General features: G+C 36.8%; 1 protein-coding gene across 2 annotated transcripts in view; it reads left to right on the top strand.

Moving 5' to 3' along the window:
- Positions 1-26,528, top strand: part of LOC101958024 (uncharacterized) — a 127,362-nt gene extending 100,834 nt beyond the window's left edge. For both annotated transcript variants that reach the window (XM_078014884.1, XM_078014883.1), the window contains 43 exons: positions 1,363-1,404; positions 3,154-3,198; positions 3,405-3,458; positions 4,078-4,131; positions 4,854-4,907; positions 5,051-5,104; positions 5,571-5,624; positions 5,743-5,796; positions 6,796-6,840; positions 7,254-7,307; positions 7,771-7,824; positions 7,955-8,008; positions 8,479-8,532; positions 8,631-8,681; positions 9,571-9,615; positions 10,907-10,939; positions 11,182-11,235; positions 11,369-11,413; positions 11,830-11,883; positions 12,887-12,940; positions 13,370-13,423; positions 13,567-13,611; positions 13,838-13,891; positions 14,033-14,083; positions 14,660-14,713; positions 15,203-15,235; positions 15,429-15,482; positions 15,948-16,001; positions 16,147-16,200; positions 16,423-16,476; positions 16,595-16,642; positions 18,113-18,163; positions 18,279-18,332; positions 18,584-18,637; positions 18,814-18,861; positions 20,446-20,475; positions 22,027-22,058; positions 22,147-22,303; positions 22,478-22,515; positions 23,815-23,925; positions 25,045-25,084; positions 25,624-25,732; positions 26,240-26,528. In XM_078014884.1, the coding sequence (XP_077871010.1) occupies positions 1,363-1,404; positions 3,154-3,198; positions 3,405-3,458; positions 4,078-4,131; positions 4,854-4,907; positions 5,051-5,104; positions 5,571-5,624; positions 5,743-5,796; positions 6,796-6,840; positions 7,254-7,307; positions 7,771-7,824; positions 7,955-8,008; positions 8,479-8,532; positions 8,631-8,681; positions 9,571-9,615; positions 10,907-10,939; positions 11,182-11,235; positions 11,369-11,413; positions 11,830-11,883; positions 12,887-12,940; positions 13,370-13,423; positions 13,567-13,611; positions 13,838-13,891; positions 14,033-14,083; positions 14,660-14,713; positions 15,203-15,235; positions 15,429-15,482; positions 15,948-16,001; positions 16,147-16,200; positions 16,423-16,476; positions 16,595-16,642; positions 18,113-18,163; positions 18,279-18,332; positions 18,584-18,637; positions 18,814-18,861; positions 20,446-20,475; positions 22,027-22,058; positions 22,147-22,303; positions 22,478-22,515; positions 23,815-23,925; positions 25,045-25,084; positions 25,624-25,732; positions 26,240-26,435 (2,483 nt within the window). In that variant the 3' untranslated portion in view covers positions 26,436-26,528. The remainder of the gene's footprint in view (positions 1-1,362; positions 1,405-3,153; positions 3,199-3,404; positions 3,459-4,077; positions 4,132-4,853; positions 4,908-5,050; positions 5,105-5,570; positions 5,625-5,742; positions 5,797-6,795; positions 6,841-7,253; positions 7,308-7,770; positions 7,825-7,954; positions 8,009-8,478; positions 8,533-8,630; positions 8,682-9,570; positions 9,616-10,906; positions 10,940-11,181; positions 11,236-11,368; positions 11,414-11,829; positions 11,884-12,886; positions 12,941-13,369; positions 13,424-13,566; positions 13,612-13,837; positions 13,892-14,032; positions 14,084-14,659; positions 14,714-15,202; positions 15,236-15,428; positions 15,483-15,947; positions 16,002-16,146; positions 16,201-16,422; positions 16,477-16,594; positions 16,643-18,112; positions 18,164-18,278; positions 18,333-18,583; positions 18,638-18,813; positions 18,862-20,445; positions 20,476-22,026; positions 22,059-22,146; positions 22,304-22,477; positions 22,516-23,814; positions 23,926-25,044; positions 25,085-25,623; positions 25,733-26,239) is intronic.
- The last annotated feature ends 519 nt before the right edge of the window (positions 26,529-27,047 follow it).

The raw sequence follows: 27,047 nt of genomic DNA, 5'->3' as shown, positions 1-27,047 counted from the left end.
AGTATCATGAAAATTATTTACGTTTACTGCATTCTAATGTCTCTTATTAAACGTAATAGTTTTAAAAGATAAGCAATAGAAGTTCATTCTTCAGAACATCTCACTTTTTCTTAATTATTATGCCTTCCTAGTTCTTTTAGCATTTACATTAGAATATAAGCTCCTTGAAAGCAGTTTTTTTTTTTTTTACAATTATGAACCTTATCTGATGAGGTATTCAGCTGTCATACTTGTCCACTTGATCTATTGGATTCTGCCTTTGTTGAAAGACCATGCGTCATCTATTATGTATCAATCAAGTGAACGTTGTAGATCAGAAGCACACATTATATCTGAATTTCATTTGGGTGTCTTGTTTCAATATCTTGTGTGAATCATGTGGGCATTATCTTTCCTAATTTGTGGTGAAGAAATTGAGGTTCAGAGATTTCAACCTGCTTTAAACCAGTGAAGTCTTCTTGATTTCAAGATCTGAATTCTTTCTATTTGCTGTTTCCATAGTTGAAGGAGTTACTGCATCCATACCCACACTAACCTTTAGTCTGGAGTATTGAGGCAAGTTTTCTCTATTGTCAGGTGCAGTAGTGTTCAGTGTTTCTATATTATTATCTCTGCTAATGTCATTCCCGACATCAGTATATTTTAGTAGCTACCCACTGTCCTTCAAATAAATTCTAAATCCCTTAGACCATCATTTGAGTACTAATCTACTTCCCCAACTTATTTCTCATTATGTTCTTTCACATATTCATACCAATATTTGGCATCACAGAATTATTTGTTGATAGTGTTATAAAGTTTCTAAGAATTTATTTTACCAACTAGTCATTTGAAATTTATTTTCTCGAATTTAGCTTGTAACTCAAGCTAACTTTACAGCTATTTTTTATTCTATATTTATGCAACATTTTTCTGTATTTACCCATATCTTGCTTCTCCTTGATGTGACTTTTCCTAGATTTCTAACAGACAAATCCCAACCAATGGTAAAGATCTTGATCAGATTCCTAGATTCCACTAACCAGGAGTAATACTCAATGGCTTCCCACTTTCTCTGGTAGTCAGCACATGCAAAATCCCTTTTGAAGCAGAGAGCTAAGGAACTAAGAATAAGCCTGATAATACACCAGGTAAATGTGAGAGAGAATCATCTTTAATCTTTTTTCTAGATGTCCTATTCTGTATCTCCTGACAAAGTCACTCTATATGTTTGGGGGAGGGAAAAACTCAGAGGATTATGTATCTGCAAAGTGCCTCCAAAAGGCTATCTGTTGTAACAAAGGAAAACATACATGGAATGTACATGGGGTTCTTCTCCTGGCAGAATGATTCACTGAAGTGACCACTGGGCTCTTGTTTCAGGTATTACTGGCACAACTCTTGCCCCTGGAAGTTTGATCACAGGTGAGGAAAAGCTGGGTGGATTTTTTTCTTTGGGGACTTCTCTGAAGGAGATACTTCCTTAGGTTTTATTTCTAGACCAGATCATACCTATACTAATCCAGAATACTTGACATTTTTCCAACCATGTCTTTCTTTTCCTGTCTCAGAGGCTACCACATCCCTCCAAGGAAATGGAATAGTCCCAACTGAGGCTGTAAAGTCATTAACTGCACTTTTCCCCAGTAAATATTATTTTCTAGAATGTAGCCACACCATCTTATTCCTCCATCTTAAGTACTTTTGTAAATGACAAACAGCTACTGTATAATAGTTAACAAGAATTAGGACCCTGAAATTTTGTTCTACCCCAGAGAATCCATAAAGGTACCAGGCAATGATGTCTCTAGCAGGCAGATAGATACAGGGGTACTGTGGAAAGGAAAAGTTCCTTGACCAAATATACTTAGTAAAATTTATTTGAGCAAAACAAAAGACATGATTAGTGAATCAATCAGCTCCCTGATCCAGAGCAGACTCTAAGAACTCTAACAACATAATCAGAAAGATTTATGGAAAAATGAAAGAAATAGTAAATAACTTTATTTGTTACTGTTTTAACCAGTCAACTGTTTATGACTACCAAGCTTCTGCAACCAACCAGAATTTCATTACTGGTTACTGTGATTAAACTCTTCGTTGGTTTACTCTGTTGGGCCCAATAAAAGTGCTCAGTTAGAAGCCAAGGCCTCCTACAAAATATTATTTAACAACACTGAGAAACTTATTTCCTGAAACTAAAGCTTAAAGAAAGAGATCAAGAGTCTAGAACTTCATCAGAAAATTTGCTATGGGAAAGAAATGCTAAATAGGAAACATATGCATTAATTCTGAAAACTGGTGCAGCCAATATAGAAAGCAGTATGGAGTTTCCTTGTAAAATTGGAAATGGAACCACCATTGGACCCAGGTATTCCACTCCTTGGTCTATACCCAAAGGTCTTAAAAACAGCATTACTACAGGGACACAGTTACATCAATGTTTTTAGTAGCACAATTCACAATATCTAAAGTGTGGAACCAACCTAGATGCTCTTCAATAGATGAATGGATAAAGAAAATGTGGCATATATACACAATGGAATGTTATTCAGCATTAAGAGAATAAAATTATGGCATTTGCAGGTAAATGGATGGAGTTGCAGAATATGATGCTAAGTAAAGTTAGCCAATCCCCAAAAACCAAATGCCAAATGTTTTCTCTTATATAAGGATGTTGATTCATAATGTGATTAGGAGGGGAAGATAGATGAACTCTTGATAGGGCAAAGCGAAGGGAGGGTCATGGAGGGAGCATGGGGGTAGAAAAGACAGTGGAATGAGATGGACATCATTATCCTAAGTACATGTACAAAGACATGAATGGTGTGATTCTACTTTGTATATCATCAGAGATATGAAAAATTGTTCTATATGTGTAATATGAATTGTATTGCATTCTGCTATCACATAAAATTTTATAAAAGCTCAAAGGAACTCCTTAATACAGGTAGGAAATATAGAATTTTAAATAGCAATGCTCAAGCTTGGCATGAGTACCATTTCTTCATTATTTTAGTAACTTCTGGTAGTGTTTCAGGTAAAACTCGGGAACCTGGACATTACATCACAAGTAAATCACCACATACTGAGCAATCCAGGAGGCGGTCATTTAGATGATATAGTAGCTCAGTTATGTTAGTTCTTAACTTCTTTCCTTCCTTTATTTCTTAGGAGCCACAACTGGCATAGGGACCACTAGAACAGAACTGCCAGGAGGTAAGCATTGTTCTGAGACTGTGGGTTCCATCATTTGGAACTGATGACGTTTTCTCAAGGACACCCCATGCTAGGCCAAACTCAAGTGTTAATCCCTCTGGATCTGCCTGCATTCAGGTGCTTCAGCCCAGTATTCCTGAGTCCCAATCCTGGTAGCCAGAGTTGAATTTCTCACTATGCCTAGTTCATGAAATTTCTTTTCACAGATACCACCATTGTGTTTCCTGAAGTCAAAAGTACTTCGGAAGCTTCCAACACAGGTAATGTTACATAAGTGAAGTCCAATCTGGATTTTACTCTTAAATGAATGTTTTGGGCATGTCGTGTGTTATGTGTGCATGTTACAAGAACCCAAGATGTATATTTCATGTTAAATATTCAAAGTATCACAAGTGATATTTAGAAAAAATATTCATCTCTGATTTTCCTCCTTCTATAGTCACTCTGGATACTCCAGAGAAACATGAAACAAGAAGTAAAAAAATACAGAACATTTTAGAGTCTAGAGATGTTCATTTTAAAGGCAGCTATGAATTTTCAGCTGAGATGACATGAGAATGTGACATTCTTGATTTGTCATTTGGAGCATTAAATCTTCATGGAGGATCTTGCATGTGAGACCATTATGCTTCCATGATGGATTGGGACAGATTGCTGTATTTATTTTGTCTTGTTTTTAAATATCACTGGAGTAGGCTCTGAGACATCTGTTCAATTAGAAATGTCTAACAGAGTTGAAATAACAAGAAAATCATCTCTACAGACATTCACAGGAAATTATGTATTTTTGTAGGGCTACTCTAATAAAAATAGTACAAAATAACTTGTCATATTATCCCAAATCCCCAGAACTTAGTGTTGTCCCACTTCCTCCTCCAGAGGCCACAACCTCCACAGAAAGTATTGGCACCACCAGAGCTGGATTCAAAACAGGTGAGGGGCATAAACTCATGTCTTCGTGGTTATCGTGAATCACAGCAATCCTAGGAGAGCATGCAAAGAGAAGTTTCTGGAGATATATTTACTAATTACTGAAGATTTTGGTCAACTAATTCCCTTTTCAATTTTGAAAAATTTCCTGAAAAGCTTGCAATATGAGTCCAGAATAACAGTTATAATTCTTATGATCAGATATGATGGTCACACTAATTGTTCTGAGTGATTTATGTTGTGGAATCACAAATATCACAACCTTTTGAGAGGGAAAGGGTGATGAAATTTCCTATTCCTGAGAAATATAGAGGAGCTACAAGAACCCAAGAAACACAACTACACTGTACAAATGTTTGATTTTCATAAATGAAGAGCCAGATATGTTCACAATGTCCGGAGTTCTCGGCACATTGAAACCCTCCATTGTGTCCCCACCACAGCAAGTACCACTGTGGCATCAGAGTGTCAAGTCACTAGGAGTAAAACGGGTGTGTGGGAGAAGCCCTCCTTGTCTCCCTGACTCAGAATGCCTGGAAGGTTGAGAAAATTGTCACTCTCATTGTTTTTCTTACTATAATGATTAATGAGAAAATATATCAGGCAAGAACCCAGGAATAAACCAACTAGCCATGATGAAGACAAGCTTAACCTCTTTCTAGAGGCAGAGCTTTAGGAACAAAACACTGAGTGCCATGGTAACCATGGTCCTCTTTGTGTTTCAGCCACAACTGGGGTGGTGCCTGGCACAACTGTTGCCCCTGGCAGTTCCAGGACAGGTGAGTCTCAGGTTGTCAGGGAGCTCTTCAGTGATCCTCCCATAATGAGATTTCTCCTCTGGTGTTATTCTTTATAGGAATAATATGTTTTTTCATGGGCTTGGAATATTTTCCAAATGTTTACCCTGTTTTCTGCCTTTTAGAAGCCACAACTTCTCTAGGAAGAACCGGAGCAACAAGCGGGGGAACAGCCATAGGTGAGTACTGGTAGGCCAGTGCATTCATTTCTAATAATACTCAAAAGCTGGTGAAATGTATCCAGATCACTCACTTCTCCCCTATTCAACCGTATTATAAAAAAAAATCACCACTGTTCATTGACTAAAGTTTATGAACTAAAAGTTTCATTATTTCTGATGTTTTAGCAGATTCTCCTCCCCGCTCCCCCTGAATGAAATCATGCAACTATTTGACAGTTACACAGATGATCTAGAGAGAGTCTCTCTCTGTTACTGAATTCTACAGAAGTGGATACAATAATTAAAAATTCCTTTGGTAGATTTTTGGTGGGAACAATATTATATGAAGAATATACAGATCATCTTCTGTCATTTAAAGCCAAGTTTATTGAAATAGTAAACAATTACATAGATTTTTATTCATATATTTGCTTGCTACCTTATGATGAGAAGGAAATGACCCATGTCTACTTTTCTGTAACAGCTACTACTAGTGTAGTTTCTGGAAAGACTCTGGAACCTGGGAATCACAACACAGGTGAGTCAAAAGCAATTGTGAGAGGTTCCCCAAGTGCTTTATCAGGTAATGTGTTCCTAAGGTAATATAACCATGTACTTCCCCATATTCCAGACTTTATAATGCTTTTTTTTTCCAGAGGCCACAAGTTCCACAGGAGGAGGTGAGACCAGCCAATCTGAAGAACCAAGAGGTAAGAACTCTTAGGTGTCATACTAACAAAGCTTATCATTTCCCTATTTTGTGTCCTTAAATAAATATGGAGGTGGGTTAAAAAAAGATGGTTACATCTGGTCAGGAAGCATGATATCTTCATCTGACAACCTCAGGTAGTTCTTCTAAGGAACTTGAGAAACATGGTTATCTAAGTCAGTATTTCCTCTGTGTTCTATTTGAGCTAGTTTTTTGGATGCCTGGATGAGGCTCACCAACCTATAGAAGCTGCTCACTACTTCCCATTATCTCCACTCTGCTCATTATGATTCCTCAGAATAGTGTACTTATCATGTGCTACCATCTATCATATTATGCTTGTTTATTTTCTGTGTTCCTTCCTCTGCAAATACAAATCACATGAAACACAGATCTTTGTTCTTCCCCATGAAAGAAGACACTAAGGAAATGCTTAAAAATTTTAGTTTGAGTGTGACACTGTTCACTTCAATGGGTACTGTCATAGTTTCACTTGGGGTTAGCAGCAGTGTCCTTTTCTATCTGGATTTCCAGGAACCAGAGCTATCTGCTGGAAAGCAGGGAGGAGAGCAACCTGCTAGTCATCCCTTAGCTATCAGGACCTTCATCTTTATGCAACTTGCCTTTTCCCCCCACAGAATTTACTAACATCTAATGCATGATTGTTCTCTGCTGTCTCCAGTTGGCAAAATGTGAACTACATTAGGAAAGAGATATTTGAATATTTAGCTTAATGATACATCAATAGTGCAGAGAAGATATGGTTAAAAATGTATAGTTTTAAAGATTTTCCATCTATTTAATGGATGCCACTGTGATTTTACCTGGAGTCATCAGTAGTACACAGAGTTCCAAGCTAGACCAGGATAGAATAAATAAAATCATCATTTGAAAGTTTTAGAGTTCAGAAGTTCTCTTTGAAATACCAGAATACTTCAAGTAGTAGGAAAGTAAAAATAAGAAAGATGAATCCATCATCTACCTTTTTTCTTATTTTAAGGCACCTCAGTCACATCAGGGAAACCTGGGACTGGAAGTGAAACAGGTAAGGGGGGGAGATGAGATACTCTTCCATGTTTAGTGGGCTGTACAAAGAGAGCCTGGAAGAGTAACAGTGATTGATGTGTGGACTAGGAAATAAAATCGTAGTTATTTGTGTGTCCCTTCTCAGAGGCAGACCTTCTCTGTCCCATGGTATCAGCTCATGTAGCTACTCATCAAGAATTTAGTGCTATGGTTATCCATTTATTTTTGTGTGTGTGTTGGGTAATATAGGGGAGTTCTCTAGGCCAATCCTTATATTTGTAAGTTTCCACACAAGTTGGTTAATGAGAGGCTATCATATTTATTTAACTTTATAACATAGTTAGTAGACCTGCTCAGATGATATATTAGTATAATTATTATCTCAGGATCCCAAATTCCCAAACTTTATCATTTTATCATTTCCTCCCTTAGAGGCAATAACTTCAACAGAAAGCAGCAGTACTTCTGAAAATGGATCCAGAGCAGGTGAAGCTGAACAGACTACCATAGGGGGATTAGTATAAATTATGACTCTCTATAGGCTCACTTGTTTGGAGATAAACTTTTCTGCAGAATGGTTCTCAGTTACATTAGGTATTTTCTTATACAGAACATATTCTGGAAAAGGTCTTATTACCAGCATCTAGCCTCAAACCTGTATCTTTCTCAAGCTTGGCTGGTTGTGTAGTTGGAATGAAGGGTGTCTTCCATAATATATATATCACAAAGGTATTAGGGGAGCTAAAGCATACTCTATTCCTTGGAGGAAGATTTATCTATTTTGATTGCTTTAATGATATGGGTCATAGGAGATGCAGAGTTCTCATCTGACTGGGAAGCAAGGAAAGAGCTCTTTGAAAATGCTACACCAAGCTTCTTTCTAGAAACTGGTCTTAAGGAGACAAACACAGTGAACCACTGTGATGATTTCAGACCCTTTGTTTTACAGCCACCACTGGGATAACCCCTGTTACAACTGTAGCCCCTAGCAGTTCCAACACAGGTAAGTCATTAAGGTGCCAGAGAATCTTCCACAAGTCCCTCTTCAATGAGATTTTTCCTTCCATGTTCCCCTCTGTGGGAGAACTACCATGGCTTCCCAATTATCTATCTCTTGTTTTACCCCTTCTTAGAAGCTACAACTTCTGTAGGAGAAGGTGAAACACCAAGAGAGGAACTAATCACAGGTGAGCTCTGTTGAGGCACAAACTATACTTTCTAAAGATGTTCCAATAGTCTTGCCTGAAACATAGATATCCTTAAATTTCCATTTGCCATATTAAAAATATCAGCCCAACATTTGATATCAATAAATACAGCTCAGAAATGTTTAACATTTCCTTCTCATGTCTTTTGTTCAGGACCGTTCATAAGGAGATTATAGGGCTCATTTCCTGACATGTATGAATGTGATTTGGGTCTAAATTCACCTCCCTATAACTAAACTGTATAAAAGGAACTGGTAGCGGAGGACTTTCTCTCTAAACTTGGAAGGGAATAGTGTATAAAAGTATAATTACATCTTAAATCTATAAAGCTCAAATATAAAAATGTATTGCTATATTTGAAGAAACAAAGTTTTGTTTCAAGAATTTCTACCCATTTTATGAAGGATCATGAATAGACCAAATAACCACAAATTCTATTCTTATTTTAGTCACTACAAAAGGAATCTCTGGCAAAACTCTGGAACCTGGAAGTGCCAACACAGGTCAGGAATCCTGAACATAACCTTTTGGTCAATGTATTCCATTAGACCCCCCTTACATTCTGTGCAGTCTTTATAACTTCCATTGTTTTCTCTCTCAGAGGCCACAACTTTCGCAGGAGACCACAGGACCACTCGAGCAGGTCTGTCTGGTAAGCTTTCCAGGTTGAGGTCTAGGGCTCTCCTCATATCTATATTTGGGTTGTTGTAGTGAATGAATAGTATGCCGGAGGGACCAGCATTCTCTCTGGGGCCACATTGTGCCCTAACAATCTGAGCAGTTATTCTGCTCGGGAATTCCATGGCCTGGAGAGTGTCTGCCAGGCTATCCTCAGGATCCTGGCTTAGAGACTTTTTCTTTTGAAAAAAATGAGAGCATGTTGTATATATTCTTTTGATTTCCAGTTCTCGTCTAACTTTTCTTCCATAGTTTTTCACATTATCATATTTTTCATTTATTCTATGTTTGTTTTCTATTCTTTCTTACTAGAATGCTTCATAAAGGAACTATTAGAATCCCCTTACAAATATTAAAATCATACTTTATTTTCTCGCTCTGGTATTTTAAGGGTATATATCTCTGGATGTGAAACAGTGATCTAAAGTCCTATCCTTCCCCCTGCTGCATAGTAAAAGGGAAACCCAGTAGCAGTATATCTACCCTCAGGTGGCCTGGGGAATGGAACACTAGGCAGTTGTCTATTTTCCATTAATTTTTGAGAGAAACTGTTCTGCGGAAGGGGCATCCGGTGCTTTAAGGCCACACAGATGCTCCCAAGATTAATTGGAGAAGTGATGCCTTATGGTTTACTTTTTTTTTTTTTTTTTTTTTTGCGTTTTAAGTATCACTGGAAAATTTTCTGAAAACAACAACAAAAAGATTATACCTGCAATTTTAACACAGGTTAACAAGAAGAAAATGCCTTTTATTGAACCTCAGATGCCATGATACTTCCTTTAGGGCTGCTATGATAAAATGGCACTAGCTCCTCCTAGTGTTCCACAGTCCCAGATTTATCATTCTCTTACTTCTTCCCTCAGAGTCTACAACATCTACAGAAGAGACTGGAACTAGTTTCAAAACCGGTGAGAATACAATGGCCCGTGATTTGAGATCATTGGCATTAGGACTCTCTAAATTTAATCCTTGAGAGAGTTTGTATTATATTTAGAGCTGCTTCAAGTGAATCAAAATAAATTTGAAAAATCTAAGCATTAAGCTTGACTGCTCCAAATCTAATGATAGTTTCTCTGCAGGTGTTACAACTCTCAATCAGCAGTATTTAGCTGAAAACTGTAGAATTCAGTGTGAGAGAGGGGGAGACACCCCATGGAACCAGTACACATGCATGTGTATATATAAAAATTTACTTGCTCTGATATTCAAAGTTTTCAGCTCACTTATTAAACTTATCTATTGTACAGTAAGGATCATTGCACCAATTGGGGAAACATTAAAGAAAAGCATTTAGTATTCCTTCTATCAAATCCTATGCAGAAATACCTCAAGTTGGAAAAAATATCAATTTGCTTTTGGTTATGATTTGTTGAAAGACATTTTTAAGTCAAAAATATTTAATCCTCAATTTTAGACAATTAAACTTGTGCATTGACTTTTGACATCACTTTTACAATAAAAAGGGCTTCATTTTCTGACTTCACCTATGACAAGGAATTTTCAATTGTGCTCATCACTTTTGGTAACATCACCTTAGCTCATTCCTCTTCCTCAGTACCAAGTTTATTTGGCATTCTCTACTTTTTTAAGAGATCACAACTTTCTCTGGAAGAAGTGACATCACTGGAGTAGAAATAAAGTCAGGTTAAATCATGGGGTTTTCATTAATTTTGCTGTAGTGTGATGCCAGGTTGATAGATTTGTTAGAGAAAGCTGGTATTAATATTTTAAAAATCTTTTTAATAATTTTAAATTACAGAAAATGTACAGACACAGGACAGAAAATTTCTTTAACATGGAGAAGAGTTTTTTAAGGCTGTTATATTTCCAGGATTTCTTTTTTAATTTGGACCTACTTGGGCACAGATAACTAAAAGTCTTTACCTTCTTGGAGACTAACCTCATCAGGGTTCTAGATCACTGGAGAAAATATTTACAATAGTCCTGGCTCTGAAATGGTTTCCCCTTTAAAAAGAGCTTTATCTATATAACATTACTGACTTCTATTCAGCATAGAGATCATTCGGTTATCATTAAAATTCAGCTAGGGGTATAGCTCAGTCATGTAAAGCCAATGATTTGATCCTCAGCACTGGAAAAAAATCCAGAAATGACATTTATACTATTGTTTATAAAGAAAAAGACAAAATTAAAATTCAAAATACATTTTCTTACCATTTTTTTTTCTTTTTAAATTAGGAGCCACCACCAAAGCACCAGGAAGTAAGACAGGTAAACATGGGAAATGCCTTTGCTATAACCCTCAAGCTTGGGAAAAAGAAATAATCAGTAGGGATGTTAGACACTACATTACCCTTGGTCTTGAAAAAGCAGCTTGTGGACATGGAAGATGTCTCCTCATGTCAGTTATGAGTACAGGAAGTATCTTTTGCTCTTCCAAGGCACAGAAGAATGTCTCAACAATATGCCTCAGAGTTAGGAGCATGTCACCTTGTTCTCTTTTCCCTGTTTAGGCACTGCTGTAGTAACCTCTGCTACAACAGTTGCTCATGAGAGCTCCAACTCAGGTAAGTCAACAAGCTGGGAAGGACCACTGTTTGGGTAGGGCTTCTCAGTAAGTTGTCTCACCAGTTGATCCTATCATACTTTTCTCAGATACTTCAAATCTTTGTCCTCACTACTATTTCCTCCCTTTTTCAGAGGCCACAACTATCTTAGGAATTAGTGAAGCAATAACAGTCCCAGGTAAAAATAAGCAGTTAGAAAATTCCTTCTAACAATTTTAAAGGTAGAAATCATTCTGTATTTATTTCAACCTAAGGGAACTTTTGTTCGAGTCTCCAAATTTCGGAATATCAGTGCTGTTCCCAAATCCTTACATTAACATTCAACATATTATCTTTTCTTCAATAGTCAAGAACTCTGTATGTGGGGATCAAGTTTCCGATAATCAAACATGAAAGCGTGAAAAATTACAAATATTTCCCAAACTTCAGAATAAGGAGACATCTCTTGTGAGAGCTTAGATTTTTGCACCTCTCCTACATTTGTGGAAAAATAAATGCACTTTTTGGAAATTGTATGAGAAATCCTAGAATAGGCCTTAAAAGTATATATTAAATATAAAGGAAATAACTATCTCTTCTTCCTTGTGATTCCAGGTACCAGTGGTGTAGTCTCTGACACAACTGTTGCACCTGAGACTTCCATTACAGGTAAACAAATATTTTCAAACTAGTAACAATTATTTAACCTCAAGGAGAAATATGCATCCCCAAATGTGCTTTCTGCCTTCATCATTTCCTCCTCCAGAGGCCAAAGCTTACTTAGAAACCATCATTGCTACTGTGATGAAATCAGTGAGAACTAGAGGTCCCAGATGTTAGCACTATCCTCGAAAACATTCAGGAATTTGCTTCTGGATGTAAAAGATTATTTTACAGGAAGGGCAGGTGCCCCAGCCCATACTCAGGCCAACCATGCTGCTGACACACACACCACTAAGAGTTTCTGTACTAGTCATTTTCAGTGCCTGGCCTTTTGGTATAGGTTTCTGAAGAGGGTAGCAGAAGTGATTTGCTGGACAGTTAACCCATTGGAAATTATAAGTATTATTTTGCAGTATTAGCAAGAGTGAATGCTAGTCTAGAAGGTCCAGACTCAGATAAACAGGATACTTAAAGTGAAATAAAAAATTGATTGCCTCCAATTTGACTTCTTAAACTATAAATATGTTGCTTAAGGGTCGGTTCACTGATTAAAGGTCAAAACATGCTTGAATCATTTTCTTTCAATCATCAGAAACCACGTCACTGAAAGTCAGAGGTAAATTTGTTAAACAAATTCTTCTGTCTCCCATTTGAGGATTGTACTTTATGTATGTTAAGCAAGCCTACTCTAAGATGGTGTTCCTGAGAAAATTATTTTTTTTATTTTGTTCACTGATGCCTACTACTAAACAGGACTCAGTAAATATTTACTGGAAAAATTGAATAATTGATATGCAGGCAAAATACATGATTGAATCCAGGAGCAGAAAGATCAGTGAAAGGACATGCCCCTAGAACTGCCACATAGACAAAGTGTTCTAAGAGAACACTGGTGTCTCCCAGAGCTGTCCAGTGCAGGACTGCGGGATGATGCAGCCCAAGAAACGTTTATTAAAAGGTTACCTGAATGTGGATGATTCTTATGTTGATTTTATGGCCTTTGTTTCAGGCACTACTGGTGTGACCCTACGCACATCTGTTGCACCTGGAAGTTCTAGTACAGGTAGGTTAACAAGGCAAGAAGAAACTTCCCTTTTTGGAAGTAAGGTCACAAAAATATCTTTTGCATTGCTTTCTCGTAAGAGCATAACAATACAGTTTCCTATCTTCCAGAAGCCACAGCTTCCACAGGAGTCAGTAGAACCACTTTGTTAGGATGGAAAACAGATGAGAATTAATGATGTATGTGTGTGTGTATGTGATTTTTCCGTGATAAATTAGAATTATTCTTTACTTTTTGGTGAAATAATTTCATGTTTAGGAACTCTCATCTAACATCAGCGATGCTTTCTTTTGTCACTTGATTTTGAGTCAATTTGGGCAGATTTTCTGAAGTCTTTGCAGAAATGGCCCAGCCTGACATAAGTAGATCTCCGAAAATGTGAGTGGAAATAATTATGTGGAAATTTTTCTTTTCCATTTGTACTCTCAGCTGTCACCACAGTATCACCTGAAGGAACTACAGTCTCAAAGAGTACTATTTCAGGTAAATAGAAACCCAAGTTGAACACAAAAAATTTATCTCATTATGGGAGATTCTTCACTAAGCACATAGTGACTAAGATATGTGGAGGTTATAACTCAAGTCTACCATTATATTGAAAAGTTTTCCCACATTCATCTTTTCAGGAGCTACCAAAGAGACAGTAAACCAAGGAACTGGAAGCACAGTAGGTAAATATGGCAGGAAAAGGGGCCACTTGTTTTACTGCCATTAAATTCCAGAAAAGGTGGGTCCCAGTGTTAAGAAATTTGTATATTTCTTTGACTTGTTAAAAAGCTATGCATGAGCAAACAACTAACTCACTCCCAGTTGAAAAACCTTACCAGATTAACCAGTTTCCTCCCACATTTGTCCCTCCCCAACTTGAGAAAAACTTGCCATTTTCTTTCGTTGCAGAACCCATGAAGACAGCTTCTGGCACCACACTGGCACCAGGGAGTTCAAATACAGGTGAGCCAACAAATTAGCAAGAATCTCCCACAGGATGACCTGTGTCTCTCATAGTATAGCTCTCAAGAAAAGTATATTCTTTACTCTAAATACTAAAGCCTTGTCACCTTATATTTTTCTACCTTTCTTCTCTCTTATAAGTTACAACATCCTCAGGAGTCAGTAAAACCACAGGAATTGGAAAGAATACAGGTGATTATAAAAGCTTCTTAACCTCTCCACTTTCAACAGTGAGGCACAACAAAATTATTCGCAAGTTGCAACTATTCTACACCATTGTTATTTGACTGTGAGGTGAATATGATTCTTGTCAGAGTTTACAGATGAGAAAACCTATGGCTCAGAGATATTAACTAACTTGCTCATTAATATTTCTTGTCTCAACTTTTCTAGAATGCTAAAATTTCTATAACAGCAGTATATTACCCAAATATACCCAAACTCAGTAAGTAATCAATTCCTGCTTTGCTGCTGCTTCTACTGAAAGTAGTTTTGGTAGCCAAGGAATTGGTATTCAGCCAGAAGAGGAAAGAAAGATTACTTTATTTCCCTAACACAGAGACCACCCCTACTCCATCCTCCACCAACCAAGTTCATTTTGATAATGAAGCTTTAGGCAGAAACTCAAAACAACTTTGGAACAAACATTCCCTGAGAATGGTCTTTCCCTACAATAAAAGCTTCTATAATTTTTCCCTCCTATTCTAGCATACATCCTTCTGATAGGAATGAAATTGGCATAATGATACCCTTCCATTTTACATTTAGATACTACTGGAGCGGTTCCTGGCAGCAACACCTCACCTGGAAATTCCAACACAGGTTAGTCAGGAATGTTAATGAAGAACAGGTGCCATATTTATTTTGTGGGGCTGGCTCTGGAACAAGTATTGCACTATAGCTTTTTATCACTTTCCATTAGCCCTCCCTACTTTCTTCCTGTTGACTCTCACAAAGGCACAACTCCTGTAGAAGGAAGCATAACCAATGAAAATGGAATTGGCAACTCTCGAGATCCCACCGATTTATATTTGGCCTTAGCCTTTTCATGGATACATTTGTTAGATGAAGCTTGTGAAAATTATATCATTTCTTTTGGGGGCAGATCATAAACTATAATTTTGAAGAGGTTCAGAGTCCAAAAAGATTTTCCCTTTTGACATTCAAGCTATCACCCAAGTCCCAAATGGCGGCAATCCATATTCATTGAGTTCTAATAGAGGAGCAGAGGTGATGGGAATAACTCTTGGTGTTATACGTTTATTCATTGAATACTGCTGAATGCATTGACACAAATATTTTTGTCATTAGGAGCTACCACTGGCAGCTCTGAAAGTGAAACAGGTAAAGGTAGGGAAGACCCCAGGGAAGTAAAACTTTATGACTAGACCACATTTTAATGTGTTCATTGTAACTTTGAATTTGTGAGCCCAAAAAAGGCCTTCTATTGCTTTTGAGTCAGTCATTGTTGGTCACATTCTTGGAATGGTAAGGTAAACCAAATTGATTTTCCTTCTCTCCCTTTCTTCTACTTTAGGTACCACCGAAGTGGTCTCTGGCACAACAATTCCATCTGAAAGTTCCAACACAGGTAAATCCATAACCTAACAAGGAATATAAGGAGCTTCAATAACAAGATATCCCTCCCCTAAAACATCCACATTCCTAGTTGAAGACACCAAACTTTTCTGAGTTCTGTGATTTTCCTTTCAATTCTTAGAGGCCACAACTTTAGGACATGACAAAACCACAGAAGCTAAAGTTAGCATGGGTAATATTTTCCTCATCTTGAATTATGTTGGCTATAATGAATACAGCAGATATTATATTCAAGATGTCTTTTAGTACAAATTATCAGAATGTTAAGACATTATCCCAGGTGAATTGCCCTTTCTGTTTGAATTGAAGTGGCATAATTGAGACCACATGTGATATACCACGTAAGGCAAGAAAGTTTGAGTTTTTCAAGTGAACTAAAACAAATTTATTCTGAAACAAATCCTAATTTTAGGTAAAAGGGAATTAACAAGGTGATCTTCTCCTTTTGTGATTTCAGTTACCACTGGGATAACTACTGGTACAACCATTGCTCCCAGGAGTTCCAACACACGTGAGTCATGAAAGAATTGGGAGAAGTTTGTCTCTGTGAACTTCAGAGGACTGAATAGCTCATCAAAGGCATATTATGTAAAGTAACAGTTACAGATTTCTCAAAATGTCCATATTCTATACCACTCTCTCCTATTTCTTCTCAGGGACTACCACTTCTACAGAAGTCATCCCTACCACTGGAGTAAAATTGGAAACTGGTGAGTGGTTTGTTCTTTCAGCCTTTTAGGTTCTAAGATTAGGGTAGATGATGGATGAGTGAGAGGGGCTGGAGAAGGGTTTTGTATTTCACTTGAAGATGATCTGTCAGGTGAATCAGGCTTGGTTCTTTTGCTCTCTACACTGATTTTCACCAGCCTTTTAAATGTGATTATATGAAGCTAAATATAACTTGTTACTCTTAATCCATCTTGCTTTTGTAGGTACTACTTCAGGTTCAACTACAGTTTCTAGGCACCCAGAAAATTCCAGTCCTGGTTAGTAGTCACCCATTTAGCCTTCTCTTAAGTATAAAAGCCATTCCTATGGAGTTGTCCTCAATACTAAGGTCCTAACAAATTTAATTAAAAAATTTTTACCTCCCCCAAATCCAAGGAGTTTCTACAGAAGCACCAGAGAAGCAAGTCACAGGAAGTAACACAGGTGAGCAGAGATAAAGCACTTATTCCCAAAGTATTAAACTATAGCAAATGGCTGAGAATTTTGCCATCTATTGGTTTGAAGGATTAAAAAAAAGCATGGTGTTTGTTTCTCTTGCATTAAGAGACTGCTTATAAGAAACAATTTGTATTAGTCTAAATCCACACTATTCAAGGCAAAACAATCACTACTGTAACTATTGTGATCTCTTTCTTTCCTTCCATTTCACTTTCTCAATCTCATGTCCTATCTGATAGGACATAATTGGTCATAATAATTCTGTGGAATTTCCTGAACTAAAGATTACATTAACCACATCTTTGTTAGGACTTAGCTTCCCAGAAGTAAATACTCAATGCAGGACCAGAATCAAATGATATTTGAAACCATGGGTGCTGATGACTTTGTTTCCTCATTCTATGTGATTATTTAAAACAGTTTCTTGGGTTTACTAGTACCTAAAGCATGGCAAAGGTGCCAGGGGAGCAGGCATGTTTCTGCTTCACAGTTGCCAGTGTTGGAGTGCTGGCATGTACATACTGTACTAGGAGACCATGCTGCCTCTAATTTGGAGCTTCAGAATCTGATTAAACAAGATCAATAAAAATTTTCTGAGGACCCATTTTTAAATAAGATTCATTTTTTAAAGTACTTAGTCTCATGGCAGTAAAATTGAAAGAAGGGAGAAACCATCTTGAAAGTATTAAAATATCAAGATTCTTAGTCCTTCCCAGTATTTAGTTTTCATGTGTCACCAATATGATTCCAAGGTTCAGAAGTGAATGGAGTCAACAAGGGGAATTGAAAAAGGTGAGGCTGGGAGACGGGGGTAAGATTCCCATTTCCAGGGGAAGAACTCAGAGAAGGATCCCAGAGAACTAAACAGGGAAAACACATCATTTCACTGCTTGGTACAAGGAATCCTGGAGAAGGAATACTTTGTTTCACAAAAACACATGGATCTGTCCTACACTACAGTCACTGTTGAAGGTGGGGAAAAAAGACATTCCACGCATTGTCCCCTCCTCTTCCAAGTCTGGAGCCTGCTGCTAGGAAGAAACATGCCTAAAGTTTAATCAAGCCGAGAGGAACATGAGGTCATCTTGGTCTACCAAGATGCTTTTTTTTTTTTTCATTTTCTCTCACTCTTTTATTTCATGTAACTTTGTTTCCTGGTTCTCTTATAGTAGTTTGGGGTGAGGGAAAGAGAAGAGTTAAGTGAGAGAAAAGCTCTTGCCACTTAGAGAGACCTACAAGTAAAAAACTTATTGGGATCAAAGTAACATTGGATCCACCTCTGTGAGCAACTAAGAGGGAGACCTCTTATTGTTTCTGTGGCCCAGGCTTGAACTCGCATGAGATGCATTAGTGCAGTCCGTCAGCTTGGAGACTCTTCCTGCATGTGGAGGTGTCTTAAAAGACTTGGTCTTTGGAGATCAGAAAACCTGTATGTTCTTCCCTTGCTCATTTTAGGTACCCCCAAGGAATCATCTGAAACAACTACTGCTGAAATTACTACCACAGGTAAGTAAAATGCACCCACATGGACTTTTCTTGGAGGCGTCTTGATGACAGGAGAGATTATCTGAAGTGAACCCATTTCTTCAATCCTCGGCACTCACTCTTGTTCCTCTATTAGCAGCCACTGCTTCCACGGGAGTCAAGGAAACTTCAAGCACTGCAGTGCAAACAGGTGAATGTTGGCTACACAACCTCTTCCTTAACTGGGATGGCTTTGATGACACTTTAGGAGGTGAATGTGGGGATAGAGGAGCCAGAAAGATGAAGTTAAACTTCCTATTAGAACATAATGTTGAAGTCCAGCTAGGGTGGCCTTTGTTCTCAGGGCTCCTGTCCTAAAGACATTCATGAAGCTTGAGATTTCTGAGAAAGGGATTACGAAGGGTGTTAGTTCTGAAACTTTCTATTTATTTCCTCTGGCAGGTTCCACTTCAGTTACAGCTGGAGTCACAACAGGCCCACAAGTATCTCAGCCAGGTAAAATGGACTGACCCGAATGAACTAGAAGGAATTATCTATTCCATATGAAGCACTGTGCCTTGTGTTATGAATTTGTGCCATTGTTTGGGCATGCACACACACCGAGATTTGATATGTATGCTTATTATTCTAATTTTAAAAAATCATAATACCATCCTTTTATCTCGCTTCAGAAACCACTGTAGTAGCAACAGAGAATCAAGAAATCGAAAATAAAACAGGTCAGAATGGGAGAAGACCTAATTACTGTGCTACTAATCCAGCTAATATTTATTCATTACCTCCTATGTGCTAGACTCTGTAGCAGACTTAAGAGCAAAACCATCAGGAAGATTATAGTACTTGCCGTTTTATGATCTTTTGTGTGTCAAGGAAGAGGGAGATTATTATGGGCATAGACTTTATAGTCTATTTAATGGTAACCTAAAATAGGTTACCATTAAATAAAACATGGTTTCAGAAAAGCAGGGTGAGAGTAGAGAGTTCATGTCTACTTATAGTTGTGAATGAAGGCTTCAGAAAGGAGATGATTGTTTACTGAGTGGTCAGGGAGAGAATTCCTGTCAATTGCCTATGAAAACAGGCATAACACCACAAAGGTGAGTTCAGAAATCAAGGAGTTATTGGCAATGATGGAAGGAGGCCTAAGGAAGAAATGAGATTAGAAAGTAGAAAGATTTTATTTTCAATCTTAAATAAGATTCTATCCTTTTAAGTAATGAGATCCTTTTCCAAATTTTATCAAGAGAATGATATGATCAGATGGTTTTAGAGAAATTACTCTAAGAGCAATGTGGAGATTAGAAGATTTTTTTTTTGGTGGGGGGTTCTAAAGATCGAACCCAGGGGCCCTTAACCACTGAGCCCCATTCCTATCCCTTTTTATAGTTTATTTAGAGACATGGTCTCACTGAGTTGCTTAGAGCATCACTAAATTTCTGAGGATGGCTTTGAACTCGCCATTCTTCTGCCTCAGCCTCCCAAGCTGCTGGGATTACGGGCCTGTGCCACCATGCCCAGTTTAGAAGATTGTTCTTTTCTTCTGTACTTATGCCTGATTGTTGATCTCTCTCCTATTACTGGTTTCTATTATTCTTCTAAGCATTTATGATTAGGAGTTACTGTAGTCTACCTTGTCAAGGAGCTAGAGACATTTACTACCTGAAACGTCCACATCTTTTACTCATATCTCTATTTTTGGTAGCTATTAGTTGTTGGAATTGCTTGACCTAAAAATGTAGCATTTTTAAGTTCTTCTAAAGTATTCTGTTGTTTCTGTCAGCCTTATTTTTTATTGTACCTACCAATTATGTTTTGGTGATTTTGAAATATAATTTAAGATTTGAGTGGATTGTTGGGTTAATATAGATAAGTGATATGTGAAGGGTCCAGAGGATAAAGAAATATGACCAGTTTAAAGCATTTGGTAGGGGGAGAGGATCCAGAAGAGAAAAGTTCCTAGAGAATTAAAATTAGATAGTAATTAGATTTTTCTATACATGAATTTTTCTTATTTTATCATCTTATTTATTGGAACTGTTTTCCAAGAAAATTTTGAAGCAAATTTTATCTTCATGTTTTCTCCTTTCTGTCCCATTAAAATTTGGAGTGCAAAGGAAACACTTTGTAATGGTGGGCTCTCAAATACCATGAGGAGCAGAAAGTAATGTTAGAATAGATGAGAATACAGCTGTAAGTCTGGCTACCTAGCCATTTACCCCCAGCAATAGAATAATGAATTAAGTAACTATCCCAAACACTATTCCTGAACTTCAGGTACTAATGAGTTTTCTATGTTTGCATAGGATGCCCAGCAACACTTCCACCAGCTCCAGGTAAGAACAGCTCCATTGCAGAATCATTCTGCAGTAATGGCAATAGCTTTGAAACGTGATTCACAAGGGCCAACAAAAGTCCCTAGCCATGGAAATGTTATTAGCAAACTTGAAGTGGATGAATGTAGCTTCCAATCACCAAATAAATCACAAATAATGGGTTTTATCCTCACTACTAGTGCAGCCAAACAAAACAAACATGACATCATTACCTGAAATAACTAGTAGGCAAACTTTGTATGTATTTTGATTGAAATATATTTTGAACTTAGTGGGCATTTTAAATGCCCAGTATCAAGTGGTTAACTTTCTTAGGGTTTATCTTAAGAAATGATTCAATAATTTTAAAGGACTTCATTGAGTTCTCACTATTCTTTTTAGTTTAATTTTTTTTAATGTGGTTTTGAGGATTAACCCCATGCATCATGTGTGCTAGGCAAGCATTCTACTAAAATTTTACACAACCCCAGCCCAAGTTCCCACTATTCTTGAGATAATAAAGTATGCTTTGTGGCAAGTAGGAAAAATTCCAAAACACAGACAAAAGAATCATTCTTTACCATAAGGTAAAATTGGAAGAAAGCTCTTCAAAGAAACATGGAGAATTTTCCCAAGGCAATTGTTTTAACTATGATATAGAAAACTGATTGGATCAGGAGGATATTCAAAATAGTAAGGTATTGGGGTAAAGTCTTGGGGTAGATTGGCAGCCAGTATGACAAGGCAGGGTAGGAGATATAGGACTTTCAGTAGCTTGGATGACAGACAGAAAAGAAGGAATCAAAATTGTTCATAAGTTTTAAGCTTGAATGATTGAAAGAATAGTTTGGTCCTTAATAGGAAAAAGACAGTCCAGAAAGCTGATTTTTAGGAACAAGATGATATGATCTGTGTGCACATCAAGTTTGAGGTTCCTGTAGGTGCATTGGGATGCTGTTAGGTGGAATGAAAACTGGAGTCACAGTCAGGAGAAGCCTGAACTTCAAATGGATAATGGAGGACCAGGCATCCCCTTGATGTTATAGAGGACCTGGTGGAGACAAAGTTCCAGGGGACAGAATAGAGATAAGAATAAGAACTTCTAGTAAAGACAGACAGGAATTTACAAGTGTTAAATTTGAGGAAAGGAGGACATTTTTATGAATGTGAAAGTTGTTAAGGTCAACTCTATCAGGAACTTTAGCTGAGAAAGGGTCTTTGTGTGTGACCTTATGAGGTCTTGCTGACTTATAGGATTGTGGAGGCAGGTGTCAGATTATAAAACAGGAAACCAGATGGTAGCCATGAGATTTATTGACTACTGCCAGAAAAATAAAAATTGAGATTATTATTTTTTTACTGAGGATTATAAAAATAGGATATATATGCTTTTTTAAGGAATGTTTGCTTAAAGTAGGTAGATATGATTTATCTACCTCAAGGCACTACATAATCCTGTGACTCTAAAATCCTAGTGCCAATTACAGTATTGGCCACCTGCTGGTTATCTATAAATAACAGATGGTTGTATTTTGCCAAATTTAATTAGCATTTATCATTTTGTGTTAACAGTGTGTCATGGTCCACTGGGAGAAGAGAAATCTGTAAGTGTACAGTTTTGCTCTACTTTTATCCAAATTGGCTTTCATTCCTGCATTTGAATAGACGTCTAAACTTGGTTTATACCTGCAGCCTGGAGACACATGGACTTCTAATTGCCACAAATGTACCTGTACTGATGCAAAGACTGTAGACTGTAAACCTCAGGAGTGCCCTTCTCCACCTGTATGCAGAACCGGAGAGAAGCTTGTAACGTTTAATGATACCTGCTGTGAAATTGGACACTGTGGTGTGTATACATAATGCATTTAATGAATTGAATTTGTGTGATAGGTAAAACTTATGGAAACCCAAAATTAACAGTTGTCAATTCATCTACTGGTTATATGAATATTTTGGTATTAATTGGTTGATAAAGAATCTATTATTTGTTGTGGAATGAAATAACTTGTATCTTTTTCAGAACCCCAAACGTGTTTATTTAACAATACGGATTATGAGGTAAGGCCTTTTCTTCTCTAAAATAACTAAATGCAGTGCTAAACTACACCAATGATCTTTCAGTTTATAATATGAAAAAATGGTAATTATGGAGTGGAATGAGTTCTTTTGTCCCTGTATTAATTTTCAGAAGAACATCAAATGTAACACTCCCCATGGTTCTTATCAAAGGGGGAAAATATACTTCATCATTAAGTACTCAGCAGTAGAGCTTCTGAACAAAATTTCCCATGGGTCTTGCCAGATGGAGAAGACACACTTTGTAACATTCAAATCAATGAGCAGAGTTAAACTGTAATTATAACCAGAAAGATCAGATGGCCAAACTGTCAGAGATCAAACAAGAAAACCCAGAGGACTAGAACCTGTGGGCTTAGTGACACACTATATTCAGGGCTGGTTGGTTTTGACAACTAATTTGATACTTTGGAGAGTATTTAACTTTTGAAAATTAGTGTCAAAAAGACATAAAAATTGGATGATTCTCAAATTGATAATTATATACTAGACCTGGTGGTATCAAATATTTTAAAAATCTAAAAACAAAGGTTCAATTCCCAGGATCACTCCCCTCTGCCACAAGTAAGTTCCTAAATAAAAAAGTAGGAAATACATAAAACAGCTTGTGAGAGTCTTACTTTCACAACCTACTTACCATATTCAAACTTTTAGTTTTCAGCATTGATATGACTTTAGAACCCATAATGGTTTTTAAACAAAAGATGATGACACTTAAGAAACATTTCTAGTCATGTATATGCATAACAGTCAAAATAATAAAATTTCAGTTTATCAAAATTCTTATGGTCTGAAGCCCTAAAATAAAGTTTCTCATGCTGTAGTTAGAATGTTTAACAAACTCTTTAGAACAATCTAGTGGGTTTTAAACATATAGGAATATAGTCAAGAGAGAAGAGATCTATCATCTGTTCTAATCTAATAAATTGATTTTGTGACATTTTCCCCTTACTTGGATATCTTATTTTATTTCCCCTCAAACTTAGAATATAACAATTGTGGTGAACTGCTTGCTCACTGTACAATAAGCTTTCTTGAAAAATTCTTGAAAATTCGGTGAATTTTCTCTTAAAAATTGAGACACTTTATGTTCTCAATGAAGAATTTTGATTTATTCACAAAAGTAGAAGACATTCTTTATTCGCTATTAACCTAATGGCTAAAAGTGCCTCTAGACAGTCACTAAATAGTGAATTTTTTGTTTTTGTTCTTATTGGCTTAGCTGTCGACTCCAGAAAGAACTTGAAACAAATAATAATTCTCCCCCTCCTTTCCTTCCAGATCGGTACCTCATTTGATGACCCCAGCAACCCCTGTGTCTCCTACTCCTGCAACAGTACTGGCTTTGTTGCGGTGGTCCAAGACTGCCCCAAGCAGAGCTGGTGTGCAGAAGTAAGTCTTGTTCTTAATTAGTGGGCAGCACTGTGACTTCTCATGTTAAAGAAGACAGGTCGTTTGTGTTTATCATAAATTTGGAAAAAAATTTGCATCTGGACAATAGACATGTATCTCATCAATTGCATAGCTCTTTTTTAAAAAGATTTTTTAAAATATGGACACAATATATTTATTTTTATGTGGTACTTAGGATTGAACCCAGCACCTTGCATGTGCTAGGAGAGCCCTCTACCGCTGAGCCACAACCCCAATTGCATAGATCTTTAAACAAATGTACTGAATTAAGAGTCAGATGATTACTGATATAAAAAGTCCTTAAAAAAGGTGGATGTATCAAGGAAGGTCCTTATGTTTTACAGGCATTATAAAACTTAATTTAGTTGTATCTTAGAAAAAGTAGATCATAAACTGGGTATGGTAGTGCATGCCTGTAATCCCAGTGACTTGGAGGCGGAGACAGGAGGATAGTGATTTGGATGTCAGTCTCAGCAAGACCCTATCTCAAAAAGTAAAAAATAGGACTGAGGATGAAGCACAGTGGTAGAGTGCCCCTGGGTTCAATTTCCAGGATCACTTCCCTCTGCCACAACAGAAAATATGTCAGTTATTAAATAGAAATATTTTCCATAATTATATATGTGTATTTTTATACCCTTGTGCCATAATATCTTCATTTCTATGATCTAAAAATGAAGGTATTGTATGAATAGATTCTTAATCATTTTTCTTTCTGGAGTTACAAAATTTTAAACTTATTAAACTACAATACTGGTTTTCAACTGAGAGTTTATTTGGAGACACATCGATAGGATAGTAATTACAACAAAGATCAGGTATAGATCCTGACTGAGAAGCTTAATGTCTGGGGATGAAGTATTTTTCATGTGAAATAAGAAATAAGTTTTTACATGCTGTTATCTTTAAAAATAATTTGAAGTTTGAATTCTGTCTAAATACTGCCTGATTTTTATTCCCAAGCTCACCTCCTTCCTTGCCCCTGCTCCAGACCTGCCATCAGCATGTTCATCTTTTCTGTTCCCCCTTAATTAGAAATTGTATATTATTTAGAGAAAAAAGTTTTCCAATCTGTTTTCTTTTCTCTCACCCCTACAGGAAGACAGAATCTATGACTCAAGAAAATGTTGCTATACATGTAAGTTAACATCAACACAAAGTATAAGCTGTTGATAGGATTTTCAAAATACAATGAAAAATCATTAATAGAAAGTTACCTGTATTTTAATAACATATAATGCAACCTAAACTATCCATTACTATTTATACTTAATGTATTTACTCATTCTTCTTGGCTGTAACATTCTTCCCTGTGAACACCAGTTATGTTTACAGTGAAAGATTTTAAATAGAAGATTAGCTCTTAACATCAGCAAGCTGTGTTGTAAATTGGTGAATTAGAGCACACAGATGGATTATTTTTGACAACTATTGTTTCACTGCTAATAATCCATTTCCCTATTTTCCCCCACTGGTCCCTTTCTCTTTCATCTGTGATAAGAGCAATAATGAGGTAATATTTATCTTAGTACTAACCAGTTGCATTTTACTGAGCTAGTTAATGGCCTCAAAATAACTATTACTAATGGAATTAGCCTCCATTTTCTTAACCATAGAGATATAAGCAATTGTTAAAATATTAAATGTTACACCTGCCTGTAATCTTCTTTGTTTTAGGTAAGGATAATTGCAGAACTTCTCCTGTGAACGTGACTGTTAAGTACAATGGTTGCAGGAAAAGAATCCAGATGGCAAAATGTATGGGTGAATGCAAAAGGACTCTCAAGTGAGTTTTCCTTTGTGTACTGTGCATTGACTTTGTGGAGGAAATCGAGATTTTAAAACATTAACGTGGAGATTTTTTTTTCCACACGAGAGCAAACAAACATTTTTAAATAGTAATAAGTAATTCTCAAGTTTTCTAAACAGGCTCAACACATTTGTGCAAATATATTTATCTTCCTGCAGTGATTGCAGTCAGTACCTTAAGCAATAAAGTGCATTCCTTTATGTGAAGTTTTATATATAGATTAATGTGGTCCTAAATAGGTTATTTAAAATCTGTTTGCTTTTTATACCTTAATATTATGATTACAAATCTTCTCTTTGAGTTCTTTTTTTTGTTCTTAAGTACCAATTATCAGAAGTTACAGCAATAAGGAATGCAAGGTCTGAGAGTACTTTAAGTGACTTAATAAGCCTTCCAACCAATTAATTACAATTTAAGCATTGATGTTGAATTTCTGTCATGACATTTTAAATGTATTTATTATTGAATTTTATTTTCTTTTAGGTACAATTATAACCTTTTTCAGTTGGAAAATTCATGCCACTGCTGCCGAGAAGACAACTATGAGTTCAGAGACGTTGCTCTCGACTGTCCTGATGGAAGCACACTATCTTACAGATACAGGCACACCACTACCTGCTCTTGTTTAGATATGTGTGAACAGGCTAAGACTGCTTCAGCTCAATCAATGGCCAGATAATTATGACAGTTGTAAGAGGCTATTTATTTTCTAAGAACTCTCATCTTTTTCTTATTGACTGGGTCTGAAGAATAAATATAACTTTGCAAGCAATTAGTGAGCATGTGTATTTGTTTTGTGGCAATAAGAATTCTGTGAGTCAAGTGGAAACTGAGTCTTACCATGATTCTTCTATTATCTCTTTAGGCCATTCTCCTTGATTGCCTCCTCTCTACTGAAAATGTAGTTTTTGGTGTCTTTTTCCACTTCTTCTCCCCTGGCTCCCTCCCCTAGGATACCATACCTCTTTAAAGTTCTCTCTGTATGGTTTGAAATTTCTATACTTCCTTTTTTGAAAGGTTTCTCTAGCTTTTCTTATGACATTTTAAATTAGCAATCCCCTTGTGCGGATAGCTTTGCTTCTCCAATTGTATTCCATTCCTCTTCTTATTTTACTCAGGCTCTGGCAGATTGCATCAATAAAAATACAGGTGTTTATACACTGAGGATTTCTAGTCTATATCACCAACAGTACACATATCATACCACTTTGAATTTAACATCTCTTGCTGGAAACCAAAACTAAACAACTATTTTCTGTGACCCTCTTCTCTATATCTGTATACCAGTGAC

Source organism: Ictidomys tridecemlineatus, chromosome 6 (genome assembly GCF_052094955.1).
Source record: "Ictidomys tridecemlineatus isolate mIctTri1 chromosome 6, mIctTri1.hap1, whole genome shotgun sequence".
NCBI lineage: Eukaryota > Metazoa > Chordata > Mammalia > Rodentia > Sciuridae > Ictidomys > Ictidomys tridecemlineatus.
Note: the sequence above shows the minus strand (reverse complement) of the source record. Positions and strands in the feature narration are given on the sequence as shown.